At 43.0% G+C, this 13,031-nt stretch overlaps 2 protein-coding genes across 2 annotated transcripts in view; one reads left to right on the top strand and one right to left on the bottom strand.

Annotated features, from left to right (window-relative positions):
• Window positions 1–13,031, top strand: part of LOC149232970 (2-alkenal reductase (NADP(+)-dependent)-like) — a 190,626-nt gene that overhangs the window by 165,177 nt on the left and 12,418 nt on the right. The window lies entirely within an intron of this gene.
• LOC149232971 (uncharacterized) lies at window positions 5,726–7,053 on the bottom strand. The gene is made up of 2 exons (XM_089376617.1): window positions 6,236–7,053; window positions 5,726–6,113 (listed from the first exon to the last, which is right to left on the bottom strand). Exons 1-2 carry the CDS (start codon window positions 6,980–6,982, stop codon window positions 5,910–5,912), a joined length of 951 nt encoding a protein of 316 aa, XP_089232743.1. The 5' UTR covers window positions 6,983–7,053; the 3' UTR covers window positions 5,726–5,909.

Raw genomic sequence — 13,031 nt, 5'->3', positions numbered from 1 at the left:
TCACCTAGGTTTTCTTCAGCTTGCTAATGCAAGCCCAGGTGCACTTATTCCTTGCTATTGTACTCTTATATATTTTAGATTTTTAATAAAATGGCTCAACTACTATTTTGAAATTTGTTGGCTGTCTTGTGCCTTGTGTTGTTTATAATTTTTCTGCTATTGTCTAGTGCATGCTTCTGTTATTCACTGCATATGTCCATTAGGAATATTACAGTGGTATCAAAGCACGTTCTTGGCCACTGTGGGGAGAGGAGTAGGTGATGCCACCTAGGTACCAAGGAGTTGTCTTTTAGAGAAGTTGTGGGAGAGGAAGAGGTAGAGGTTGTGGTAGAGAAGGAGTAAAAGAACCATTTTCAGATACAGAGTTGGAGAACTTCAAAGGGGGCATGGAGAACTAGGAAAACCAAGAGGGCAATGAACAACCTAGACAGGGGGAATAGAACAAGATCCTAGAGGAGTGGTTGTGGACAAACCAATAGATATTGAGGCAAGGGAAACTTATGATGGACATGCTGCAGCAGGTGATGGGATTACAGGTAAATGGGAGGCTAGAGGCAGAACCTCAAGGTTATGGGGGTTCCATATCAGGAGGAAGAAGTTGTACATTTAAACCCCCTCACACCCCTCTACATGGCCAGACAAGTCGTCCTACAATGCCTCATTTTGTCGACGAGCTAGAGCAAGAGAGGGAGCTTGACCTAATTGCAGATCTAGTCAACTCAGTTGCCTCAAACATTGACGAGTACGAGGGACTAGACCCCAAGATTAGGAGAGTGATGTCCTTTGGGGAGTACATTCACCTCAAGGAGAGGCATGCCATTGGGCTTCGAACTCACTATAGGGGGGGGGGCAATCTAGTCAAGAGGTGCAGAAGATAGAAGGGAAGGTTTCACTTACCAATTATGACGGGTCGACTAAGAGTTTAGTCGGGGCATGGGTTCAGAAACTAGACACTTACTTCCACCTGAATCCCATGCGAGACACGGATGCTATCCGATTTTCCATGCTACATCTAAAGGGGGATGCATAGGAGTGGTGGTACCATGATCTAATTACACTAGGGCATATCCCAATTACGTCTTACACCGAGCTCACCAGGCAGTTGATTGAACAGTTTGACAGGAAAGACCCAAAGCTACATTTCAGGGAGTTGGCCCATTTGAGATAGACAGGCAGCGCAAAGGCCTTCATCTCTAAGTTTTCAGTGGCTGGCCGTGATGGTATCAAATATTTTAGAGGCCCCAACTGATTATGCTGTTTGTGGAGGGGTTAGCTGAGCCTTTACGTGGTTGGGTGAGGGAGTACAAACCCACTACTTTGTTGTATGTTATTTCAAGGGCCCAAGACATGATTGACACAGTGCCCAAGACCAGGGCCTCTGCCCCCACTAGACCTACCGCTCCTCAAGGGAGTTGAGACTTTTGTCCACCCTAGAGGGAGATTGAATGTGGGCAATTGGATGATGAGACCAGGAGGGACCTCCAGAGGAGGAAGTTGTGCTTCACGTGCTAGGAGCCTTGGGCACCGGCGCACAAGTGTACCAAGGGCAAGGCCCATTACACTGAGGTGTACTTTGATAGTGATTTGGAGGAGACTGCATCGGGGCCTAATCATGATGACGGGGGATCATAGTTTGCAGGGGAGCACCACCACCTCTGCCACCACCTTCTGGAGGTTTTCTATTTGTGCAATTTGGGGGCGTATTAGCTTCACTTTGGGGAGTTCCGAAGTACTTGACACTTCGAATTAGAGGCACAGTGCAGGGGCAACATGTTTCATTGTTAGTGGACAGTGGGGCTACCCACAACCTTATTGATGCCCAGATGGTGGAGCAGAGGGGCATACACACAGAGGCATTTGAGGGATTCTCAGTATTGGTACCCGGAGAGGATGATGTAGTGTACAAAGTATGTTCCCAACCTAACACTGACCACGAGGAACTACTCCGTCACTGACCATTTTTTTGTAGTTGATGTATCAGACACCAACATGGTGATGGGTGTCCAATGGCTATACTCGTTGGGATGGGTTACCAATGACTGGCAAAAGTTGGCGATGTACTTCACAGGACTAGATGGGAAGTTGGTAGTGTTGAGGGGTATGCACTCCTACCCATCTCAGACAACATTTGCTCACCAGATGGAGGTAGATTTGCGGCATGGAGATATAGAATGGGCAGTGGAGCTTAGGATTTCCAAGGCAGGGACACAAGCATGAATGTTACACCCAGACATATTGGCCTTGTTGGAGAGGTATCAGTGGGTTTTTGGGGAGATCCCACCAGGCAAGCCACTAGATCAGGGGGTTGAGCACACTATCGAGTTGGAGGAGGGGGTTAACGCAGTTATCACTACCCCATACAGGCACCCCAAGGCCTACAAGGACAAGATTGAGAGGGCCATCCATAAGCTGTTGGCATTGGGACATATCAAGCCGAGTACTAACCCTTTTGCTTTATCAGTGGTTTTGATGAAGACAAAAGAATGGGTCTCTCCGTATGTGCATTGACTACCAGGTACTGAACAAGAGGAGTCAGGACGCCGAAGAACCGGTATCCCATACCCCAGATCGATGAGTTGATGGATGAGCTTAGAGGAGCCAAGTACTTCTCTAAGATAGTCTTGCGCTCTAGGTACTATCAGATCAGGGTGCATGAGTAGGACATTTCAAAGATGGCATTTAGATTCCAGTATGGGCAATTTGAGTTCCTAGTGATGCCTTTCGGACTCACCAATGCTCCTGCCACATTCTAGTCTTGCATGAACCACGTGTTCTGCAAGTACCTGCATAGATTTGTCTCGGTTTTTTTCACTGACATACTCATATACAACATAACATGGGAGGAGCACATGCAACACTTGGAGCAGGTCTTGAGCATCTTGGAGGAGCAATAGTTCTATGCCAAGATGTCCAAGTGCGAGTTTGGGTTGAACGAAATGTTATACTTGGGGCATGTGATAGGAGAGGGCGGAGTCAGGGATCACCAGGAGAAGATATGCACCATCCATGATTGTCCCACACCCAGGAACATTACAGAGTTGAGGGGGTTCCTGGGCATATGCACATATTACAGGCGCTTCGTATGGGGATTTTCCTAGTTGGACGCACCCGTTACAGACCTCACGAAGAAGGGGGCATTCAGTTGGATAGACGTGGCACATGATACCTTTGAGCGTCTCACGATGGTCATGAGCGCTTGCCCGGTTCTAGCATTGACAGATTTCACTCGGCCCTTTGTATTGGAGTGTGATGCGTCAGCGGAGGGCATTAGGGCAGTGTTGATGCAGGGGGGGCATACCATAGTTTATGAGAGTCGTAAGCTACGAAACCATTAGCAGTTGTATTCTATCTACGACAAGGAGATGCTAGCCATAATGCATGCACTAGCTAAGTTTTGGTAGTACTTGGTGGCTAACAGATTCAAAGTGAAGACGGACCACAACAATCCTTGCTTTTTTCTAAAGCATAAGGAGCTGCAGGAGAGATAACAGAAGTTGGTCAGTAAGACCTAGGCATATGAGTTGGAGATAGAATACATGAAGGGAAAGCATAACATAGTGGTAGATGCGCTATCTAGGAGGCTCGCGACTCTATCTCTAATGGACATCACTTAGGATTGGAAGGCTCAACTTTTGGTTGAGTATTCTAAGGACATGAAGGCTTGTGAGATATTGGATGGCACGTTGGGGGATGACCGGTACAGGGTTTTGGACGATGTGATATAAGGATAGGATCTACTTGGTGCCAGGGTCTTAGTTCAAAGAGAGGGTTATGTAGGAAACTCGTGAAAGTAACCCTTAGCAGACACCCCATATTCCTCAAGACATACTGGGCCATCAGAGAGCGTTTTGCATGGAAGGGTCTCAAGGGAGACATATTGAGGCACGTACAAGAGTGTGTGGCCTGTCAGAGAAATAAGGGGGAGCTGTCACACCCAACAGGCCTACTTCAGCTGCTTCCCATTCTCGAGAGGAAATGGGAGAGCATGTCCACGGAATTCATCACGGGTCTCCCAGTTGCTTAGGGGTAGGATTACATTTATGTAGTGGTGGACAGTTGTTCTACATGGTCTTCCAAAGACCATAGTCAATGTTTGAGACAACAGATTCATGGGGGCTTTTTGGTAGGAGTTGTTCTAGTTGGTGGGGACAGAGCTTGCACCCAGTACTAGCTATCACCCTCAGACGAACGGGCTGACCGAGATTGTGAATAAGTGGTTGGAAGGGTACCTGCGTAATTATGTGACCGGGCAGCATAGGGTGTGGGTGCACCTTGGGGAATTATGATACAACACACTTATCATATGTCGATTGGTATGTCACCCTTTCGAACCCTTTATAGTTATGATGCAATTTCTTTGTCTGACATGATTTTTGGAGTTAGAAGGGCCCCAGGGGCAAAGTATTGGGTCCAAGAGATCCAAAAGATTCTCAAGTCTCTCAATAAAAATTTGCAGATGGCACAAAACCAACAGAAAATGAATGCTAATAGGCGCAGGGTGGAGAGACAGTTTGAGGTGGGGGACATTGTCTATTTGCGTCTCCAACCATACCAACAGTTATCACTGAAGCAGAAGGGGGCCGAAAAACTTAAGCCCCGATTTTGTGGGCCCTACAGAGTGTTTAGACGAGTTGGGGATGTAGCCTACGAGTTGGAGCTTATGCCAGGGAGAAAAGTACATAACATTTTCCATGTTTCATGCCTAAAGAAGTTTCTTGGGCAATAGGTCACAGTCAGTGTGGAGATCCCACCATTAGATGATGAGGGGCATTTAGAGCTGGTGCCAGAGGCCATCTTAGAGACAAGGGGAAGGAAGCTCAGGAGTAGAACCATCAGGGAGTTGTTGGTAAAATGGAAGGACCTTCTGGAGGAGGATGCTATGTGGGAAGGTGAGCAGATGTTGCAACATCCATGCTGAAATTGCTTGAGGACAAGTAAATTTTGGACAGGGGGACTGTAATATCCCCAATTTCCTACGAACAAAAGGGGGGTCGCCAATTTTGATTAAGTTTTGGCATTACAAAGCATTTTGGAGTTTCGACTTATGAAAGAGGAAAAATTTAAGTTTTGGTGGATGTGGGTGCCACTCACAAAAGAATACGCACTCCTTGAGGAAGACACACTTGGGGAAGAGAAAAAAATTGGAGGGAAATTCAGATTAGTGGAGATTGGGCCCCACTAAGGGGAAATGAGGCAACAAACTTAAATAGAAAGTGAGGGCCATTATTTGGTGCTTTTGACAATTTTACTTCTAAACTTAAGTGTTTGCTTCAGTTGTTGAGTTGGGTGAACAAGTGATGTTTAGAAGTAGAGATTCCAAGCAGAACTCTTAGCTCTTTCTTCGATGGACCTAGAGCAATGTTGCACGAAGCGGGAGCGAAGCGGAAGCGTTTTTTGGAAGCGGGGACGCCGAAGCGTCATTTTCCAAAAATCTAGGAAGCGAAGCGTCCGCGGAAGCGTCTGCTATATATATATATATATTTATATTTTTTTGCATTTATACTCAAAACAAACATCCCAAATACCAAATTAATTGTAGAAGACATGAAAACATGCATATTTTTGCATAAATCAAGATAGATATGGCATCCATGATTCCATTGTAGTTACTAGTATGTACAACAATCATCTATATTCTAGCTATTACAAACATACATCAAATTTTTAAGCATATTATAAAACATAAAACATTTAAGCATATTATAAAACATAAAACATAGAGCATATTATGATTTATCTAGCAAGTGAGCAACTGTCAACATTTGTCATGTCCAAAATTCAAATAATAATGTTTACAAAATATGTCACTTGGTCACCGCCAAGCCAAAAAGGTTCAAAATTCAAATTCACAAGTCTACAAGTCTAATGAGTAATCTATGACAAAAAGTAGTAGATTGTGAATATATCTACTAATCTCTCCTCCTTCCACCACGAATAGAACGTGGTGGCGGGCCTCCACGTGGTGGCAATGAAGAAGATGGTGCCTGTGGAAGTCGTGGCACTGAAACTGATGAAGAAGAACCCCCTGCTGTTGGTGTTGAACCATGGAACCTAGGAACCAAGGGACCAGATGGGGGTGGGGGTGGTGGCATATCAACACGGTCATCATCATCCTAGAATCGCTCAAAAAATTCATGCAAAAAAAAAAACACTAGTTAACAAAAAAATAAAAAACATGAATTAGAGAAATGCTTTATAAGGGAAAATTGGAAAATTCATACCACAATGGACATACCTGGATAAGAGCATCCTCTAATTGCTCTAGTCGCAACACTCCATCCTCCAAATTGGGCTCCTCTGGATTCTTGTCCCAAATCAACAAGTCTTTATTAGACTTTGCATCTTCACAGTAATGGGACAACAATCGCAAGTTGTAATGAACATAAACCAAGCTCTCTGCCCGGTCTAAATTCAACCTGTTCCTTTTAACACTGTGGATGAAAGAATAAGCGCTCCAACACCTCTCTGCAGAAGAAGTGTTTACCACCTGTGATAGCACCCGCAATGCCAAACTCTGTAGAAGTGGAGTACCCCCTCCATGCATGTTCCACCACTCAAGAGCAGAAAAAGTCTCTCGATCTTTAATTGCATGCATGCTCCCAAATGGACCAGTGTTGAGCATATAGTTGCTCACCTGTCTCCGTACCAATGCAGCCTCCTCCTCATCAGGGATTAATTTACTCAATGCAGCCATATATTTTTTGTGAACCTCTTGATCTTGGTGTGGTTTTCTCCTACTTCCCCCCCCAGGTGCTGGTGTTGAAAGCCATGATGGATGATAGTATTTAGGTGTCAAAACATATGCTAATGCATGCAATGGAACATTTAGCATTTCCCATCGGTTTTCCACCTCTACACGAATATAATTGTACAAGGTGATATCTCTAGGCTCAACAATGTCTTTAATCTGCCCCAACATGCTATCCATTTGCTCATACACCTCCCCAATTACTGGTCGATCTGAATCTGCAAACTTGATCATGTAATAAATTGGTTTGGTGAATTGCAAAACATATTTAACCTGTCCCCAAAAGTAACTGTCAAGAACAGTGTCCTTGACTGCATTAGCACCATCTATGTCAGTGTTAATTTCATCCCATGTTTTAGCACACACCAGATTAGTTAAAGCTTGTCTCACCTTCACTAGCTGCCTAAAGGTGAGGTAATAACTAGCAAATCTTGTCTTTGCAATTTTAAGCAATTGCAACTTGGAGTAAGTGCCATAGAAGTAGTTTACCCTTGTATGCCCTGTGATGAATTTATGAGCTGCTTCCCTCTCCTGTAAACCTCAGCAATCCACCCACATTCTTTGTGTTTCACAATATCATGCATCAAAAGGTTCAATGTGTGAACCAGGCACCCAGACCAAAAGATGTGTGGATGAGTACGCTCAATAATTTTTCCTGCTGCCTTACAATTTGCTGCATTATCTGTGATCACTTGAACCACATTATTCGGACCAACATCTTTGATTGATTTCAATAGGAGATCTGCAATGTTTTGTGCAGATGCAGGGATGGAGGAGGAGTCATGACATGCAATAAATACTGCACCACTAGAAGAAACACCAAGAACATTTATCAAATGTTGGTTTCTAATATTTGTCCACCCATTTGATACAATGGATACCCCAGAATCTACCCACTCATTTGTAAAACGTGTCAAAGCTCTTTGAACCTTAGCTTTTTCTCTTTCTAATAACACTGTTCTAGCTTTCTCATAGTTGGGGGCCTTGTATCCTTTTGGGGCTGCATTGATGGCCTTTACCATTTCATGCCAATAGGGAGAGCGAAGCACATTGAATGGTACACCGCAAGCACAAAGAAAACGGACTATCTTTCCATCCACATCATCCCTCCCAGCAACATTAAGGAAATCCCCTATTGTTCTTCTACCTCCAGAGCTTGCAGAAGTACCATGAGGAGATGAGCAACTACCAAATTTAGAGGTTGCACTTGATTCAGAATGAGTTTTTTGTTTCTTGTTTTTTTGTTGTGCAGCCATCTCTATTTGGATGTATTTTCTTCTTTGTTCAGTTGAAATGTTTGGGCAAATTTGTACCCCCACAGAACCCTTTTTTTCATCACTGTCCAGCACCCCACAAAGATGCCTCCTCAGACGGGTATATGAACCACAATATGGTTTTCCTCCATGACAACCATGAGGGAACACAAATTTGTAAGATCCACTACCCTTTCCCCCATCAAGTTTGGTCACATAGTTCCACAAGGGTGTTGATGTAGCTTTCCCATCTTGTGTTTCAGTGTCCCCTTCAAGTTCATCCCCTTCCTCTTCAAACCCTTCCTCCTCATCATACATTGGGTCACTCCTATTAGGACCATCACCAATGTCCTCTTCTGTTTCTTCCCTTCTATTCCTCACCTTTGCCATCATTAAAACCAAGAGTGGAATGATACATAGAAGCCAAAAGAACACCATCTTGGAATATGGATATAGGTGGTGGACAACGGCAACCTGTAAATAAAGGAGCAAGTAGAAACAATGGGAAAGAGTAGGAGAGGGAGGAGAAAAATACAAAAAAATTGTCAAAAAAACAAGGGAGTTTGGGGTTTGAACTTACCTCTTTAGCTCTTGTAGATGAAGTCCTCCAAGCTCTTGCTCCAAGCTCCTCCTCCTTCTCCTAGCTCCTCCTTCTTCACTCCTCCAAGCTCTCCTCTCTTCTCCTCTCCTTTCCTCTCTTCTCTTCTCCTCTCCTCTCTTCTCTTCTCCAACTCTCATAAACTCAAAGTGAGAAAATGAGGAATGAATGGGGGCTTTATTCTTTTCATTCCTCACCTTAACCTCACTCTAACCTCACCCTAACCCACCCCCTTAATGTTGAGTTAACCTAACTTAAAAAAAAAATAAAAAAATGCGTCTTTTTTCCCTTGCGGCGCCCCCTTTGGCCGAAGCGTACGGAAGCGTGCGCTTCAAGCGTGCGTGAAGCGCACGCTTCCTGCTCCGAATCGCCGCGCTTCGGCGGCCCGAAGCGCCGTACGAAGCGCGCTTCGGAGCCATGGAAGCGGCGCTTCCGGCCGGCGCTTCGGAAATTCCAGGAAGCGTTTTAAATTGCCGAAGCGCCGCTTCCATAATTCCGAAGCGCGCTTCGTAGGCGCTTCCTAGGCGCTTCCGTACGGGGCGCGCTTCGGAGCTTCAATCCGGGGGGGGGGGGGGGCGCTTCGTGCAACACTGACCTAGAGTGCCACCCTTAGGGAGTCAATTGCCAATTTGGGGGCTTTTCTGGAATAGGGAATTGGAGGCTTTTCTCACTATTGTGTGGTGCAGGATGCTGGAGGAGAAATTCGTTCTACATTTGGGATGCACGCGTGAGCAACTTCCTTGCCGAGAATTTTGGAACTAATTTGGTACATCAATTGCAGGCATTTTTGGGTGGTTTGGTGGGTTGGAATTTAGGGAGTTTGCTTGGGAAAATTTTGACATTCTAGGGCTTGCACAGTTCGTAGGTCAAGGCATTTGTGGGAATTTGAGGCAGCACTATTTTGTGGGTTTGGTTGCTGGAGAATTCTCAGGGAAGAATTGTGAGAAATTATTGACAAATTTGGGAGTTCCCTTGGAGGATTCGAGGAGTTGCAGCAGTCAAATTCTAGGTAGTGCGTTGAGCCAGCTGGGCAAGAATTGCATACTTCTTGTGGGTTTTTCAGTGGGGAGGTTTGGGACCAATCCCTTTTTAGGTCTTGTGGGGAAAATAAAGAGGAGGCTTCAACAACAATTTCAGGGCATTTCGGGTACTAAAGGAAGTTTGAGAAAGATCATTTTATCACCTATGATATCTGCAACTTTTGTACTAGTGATGGATCCCAACACATCATCTTAGAACATTGACAATCTACATATGTCTTGAGCAAGATTCTCAAATATGAAGTACAAAATACTATACCAACATATTTGTACTAGTAATTTCAGCCAACAAATCAACCCAAGAAAAAGAAAGAAAGATTGGAAACCTCACTTTGAAATGCCTCTTATCTTCATCCTCAAAAGATCTTCAACTAACCTTGGAGGGGAATTCCCACAATTCCAACCATGCCTCTACCAGTTGAATCTTTCCTTTTTTTATACCTTCCTTTATCCCACATTAGAGCTTCACCCATCGAAGGTTTGAAAAGGTGAAAATAATATTTCATTCAATAAAGTGTCCTCTTCCCTAGGCCACACCTCCCTAGTCCTCCATGGGTGATTAGGATCCCTCAAACCACAGGCCACCTCTTTTAATGCCCATAAACACCAACATTAAGTAGGTTTCATCAATACATAATAGAAGATTCCTCTTGATGATTCATACCTCTTGTCAAAAACTCATCATAAGTGAAAGTGATGCTTCATTTAAACTTCTTTAGGATTATAAAGCTAATTTTGACTTGGAACCTCATTCACTTTTACATAGGTCTAGTTGCTTCATGTAACCATTCTATTACTTTAGAGTATGTCATTATTCTTCATCTAAGGGCTTAATAGTTTGAAAAATGGGAATTGGGTTTTGAACTGACTCACTTATCTAACCAAGTTTTGAATTGGAACAAGATCATCCAAATTTCAAAACATACATAAAATAATTAATTTTTAATGAAAAATTTATTTTTAAGATTTCAAACCATGATTCGAAACCATTAAAGACAAAATATGCAAAGTTTGCTCATCTTAATACCGTGTAAGGGTGGATATATCAAAATAGCATTGAGTGCAATAATGCATATCAACAACAAAATATATATTCAATGTAGCTCTAAATGGCCTCTAGAGTCCAAGAACAATGCTTCAAGCTACTAGGCCACCGACCTACTACAAATCATTGATTAACATTATCACTTATTAAACTCATCACTAATTCACCACTACTAGAAATGGGAGCATCAACAAGAGCTACATAAATTTCATTTGGTTCAAAGTCTCCAAACTTGGATTCCTCAACCTTATAATATGGTAGAAATTGGAAAAGCTTAACATGCCTAACCAATGATTTTGGTTCGCGTGTAGTGTACATTTTTATAAGGCCATGGCGGAGAAGTTCAACAACCAATACCAACAATCAAAAGTTAATACCACCAACATGAAGATACATAAAGGGATTCATGCTCTTGATTGCACTGAGAGGCGCTCTCCAACCCAATATGGTAGAAAAGTTGTAATGTCATGTTTAACATTTTGACTCGGTCAAAATGAAACAAAAATAAAAATGAAATAAAATAAAATTAAAAATAAAATAAAATAAAAAATTATTAATTATAATTATCAATAAAACATTGCCAACGGGACGTAGAATAGATGGTTATGAGGTGTACTATTAAGTCACTCTGTGATGTGAAGGTCATCGGTTCGAAACTCCGGTTGGTACTAGTTTGGAACCTAGTTGGTCCCTATACTGGATTTTTCTACCTGATCATTAGCTAAAGGTTTCAAATTGGCTAGTTTGACCAATTACTAGTTTAAACCGGTCGATTTTTACAACTATGGCTTTTAGATGATATAACTATGCCACATGGCATGATCTCATATGAAGACTCTCATCCAAATATGTGGAGCATTCCCCCAAGCAAATTGTAATGCCCCACAAAATCACTTTAATATGTTTTAAATGACCCTCGTACAAGGGGTAGACTCATGATCAAGCAACCAAAATGCTCCCTAGAGGTGGAATGATCTCGATCAAGGGACCTCCTTTGACTAGCTGCTTCCACTACCACATGGCATCATCCAAGTTAGGTCATTTCTCTTGTAGCCTCCTCCCTTGCCACTTGTCATGTCTCGAGCTTCCTCCAAGTTAGTGCATTTTGCTCCTCTAGGCTTTGTCTTGTCACATGACATGCTTTGAACCTCTTATAGTGTATGACATTCCTACTTTTGGCTATATTTGACCCCTTAGCTTGCCATAAGCCATGCTTTAGACCCCTATTGTGGTAGGACATTCCTAGTCTAGGGCTCACTTCTTCAACTATGCCAAGTGTGCTTGAATGGAATCCCAAAGTGCAATGTGCTTTTTGAGAGTCTTGATCAACTTGTCATTATTCTTGAACTCCAAGGGTCTCTTTTTATGCTCAGTAAGATAGGAAAGCCCACAAAAATGTGAAATGGAGAATCAATTTTCAAGGGGAATAGATCCAATCACTCATGAGTTGTGATTGTTGAAAAGTGTAATTAGGGTCAGTCTTCATAATGATATGAAATTGTGATTTTATGTAAGAGATGTAAAGAAGAGAAATAAAGTTATTGTAATGCTTGCATCATGGGTTTCATGAGCAAGAGATTTTATTTTTGAGTCAAGGCTCCCATTGAGAGCCTCTAGGAATTTTGTCAACTAGTCATAAAAGTATAAAAGAGTCATTGTCATGTAATGAAGTCATGTTACACATTGTAAAGAGTGACACATGTCTATGTAAAGTCATCCTGCAAGACCTTGTCACTAGCCCTCATGATGTCAACCTACAACAAAGAGTTGTATCTAGAAGATGAAGTCGACTTCCCTCCAAGAGATCATGCCGGCTTAGAGGTCATGAACAAACTTGTATATATACCCTTACTCGGCCTCATTTGGAAACAATGAATTCGGTGAAGCAAGTCGAGAAAGAAGTGCGAAGTATACACCAGAAGAAGCCTCCATATTAGCACAACAAAGAGGAAGGATAACGAAGATAGTCAAGCATTGTTTTTGGGTTAGTTTTTCCTCTCACATGCGAAGATAGCAGAATCGAAGGTGTCCAGAATAAGTCAAAGGAGCAGTTGTCACTTTAAGGTGTTTTGTTTGGGTATAGAGACTCGCTAGGAGAGGCTGAGTCAAGGTGCAAGAAGTCTCTCTCTTGTAGAGACTACAAAGGAAGTGAAGAGAATATAGGGTTTCTGTGGTAGGGTGATAAGCCTACAAGAAGAGACCGAGAATCAAAGGAAGCTGAGATCAAGAAGGGAAGGAGTCGAGGCCGAGAAGAGAAAGGAAGGCGAGATCCAAAAGAAGGAAAGCATCGTTGAAGAAGAGGTTAGTGACTTGGTCTTGGGAGGACACTAGAGTCAAGGGTCTTTGT

This window comes from Pinus tabuliformis, chromosome J (assembly GCF_031772625.1).
Source record: "Pinus tabuliformis cultivar Carrire ecotype Pingquan chromosome J, CPIR1, whole genome shotgun sequence".
Lineage (NCBI taxonomy): Eukaryota > Viridiplantae > Streptophyta > Pinopsida > Pinales > Pinaceae > Pinus > Pinus tabuliformis.
The sequence above is the reverse complement of the archived record's forward strand: the minus strand, read 5'-3'. Positions and strand labels throughout refer to the sequence as shown.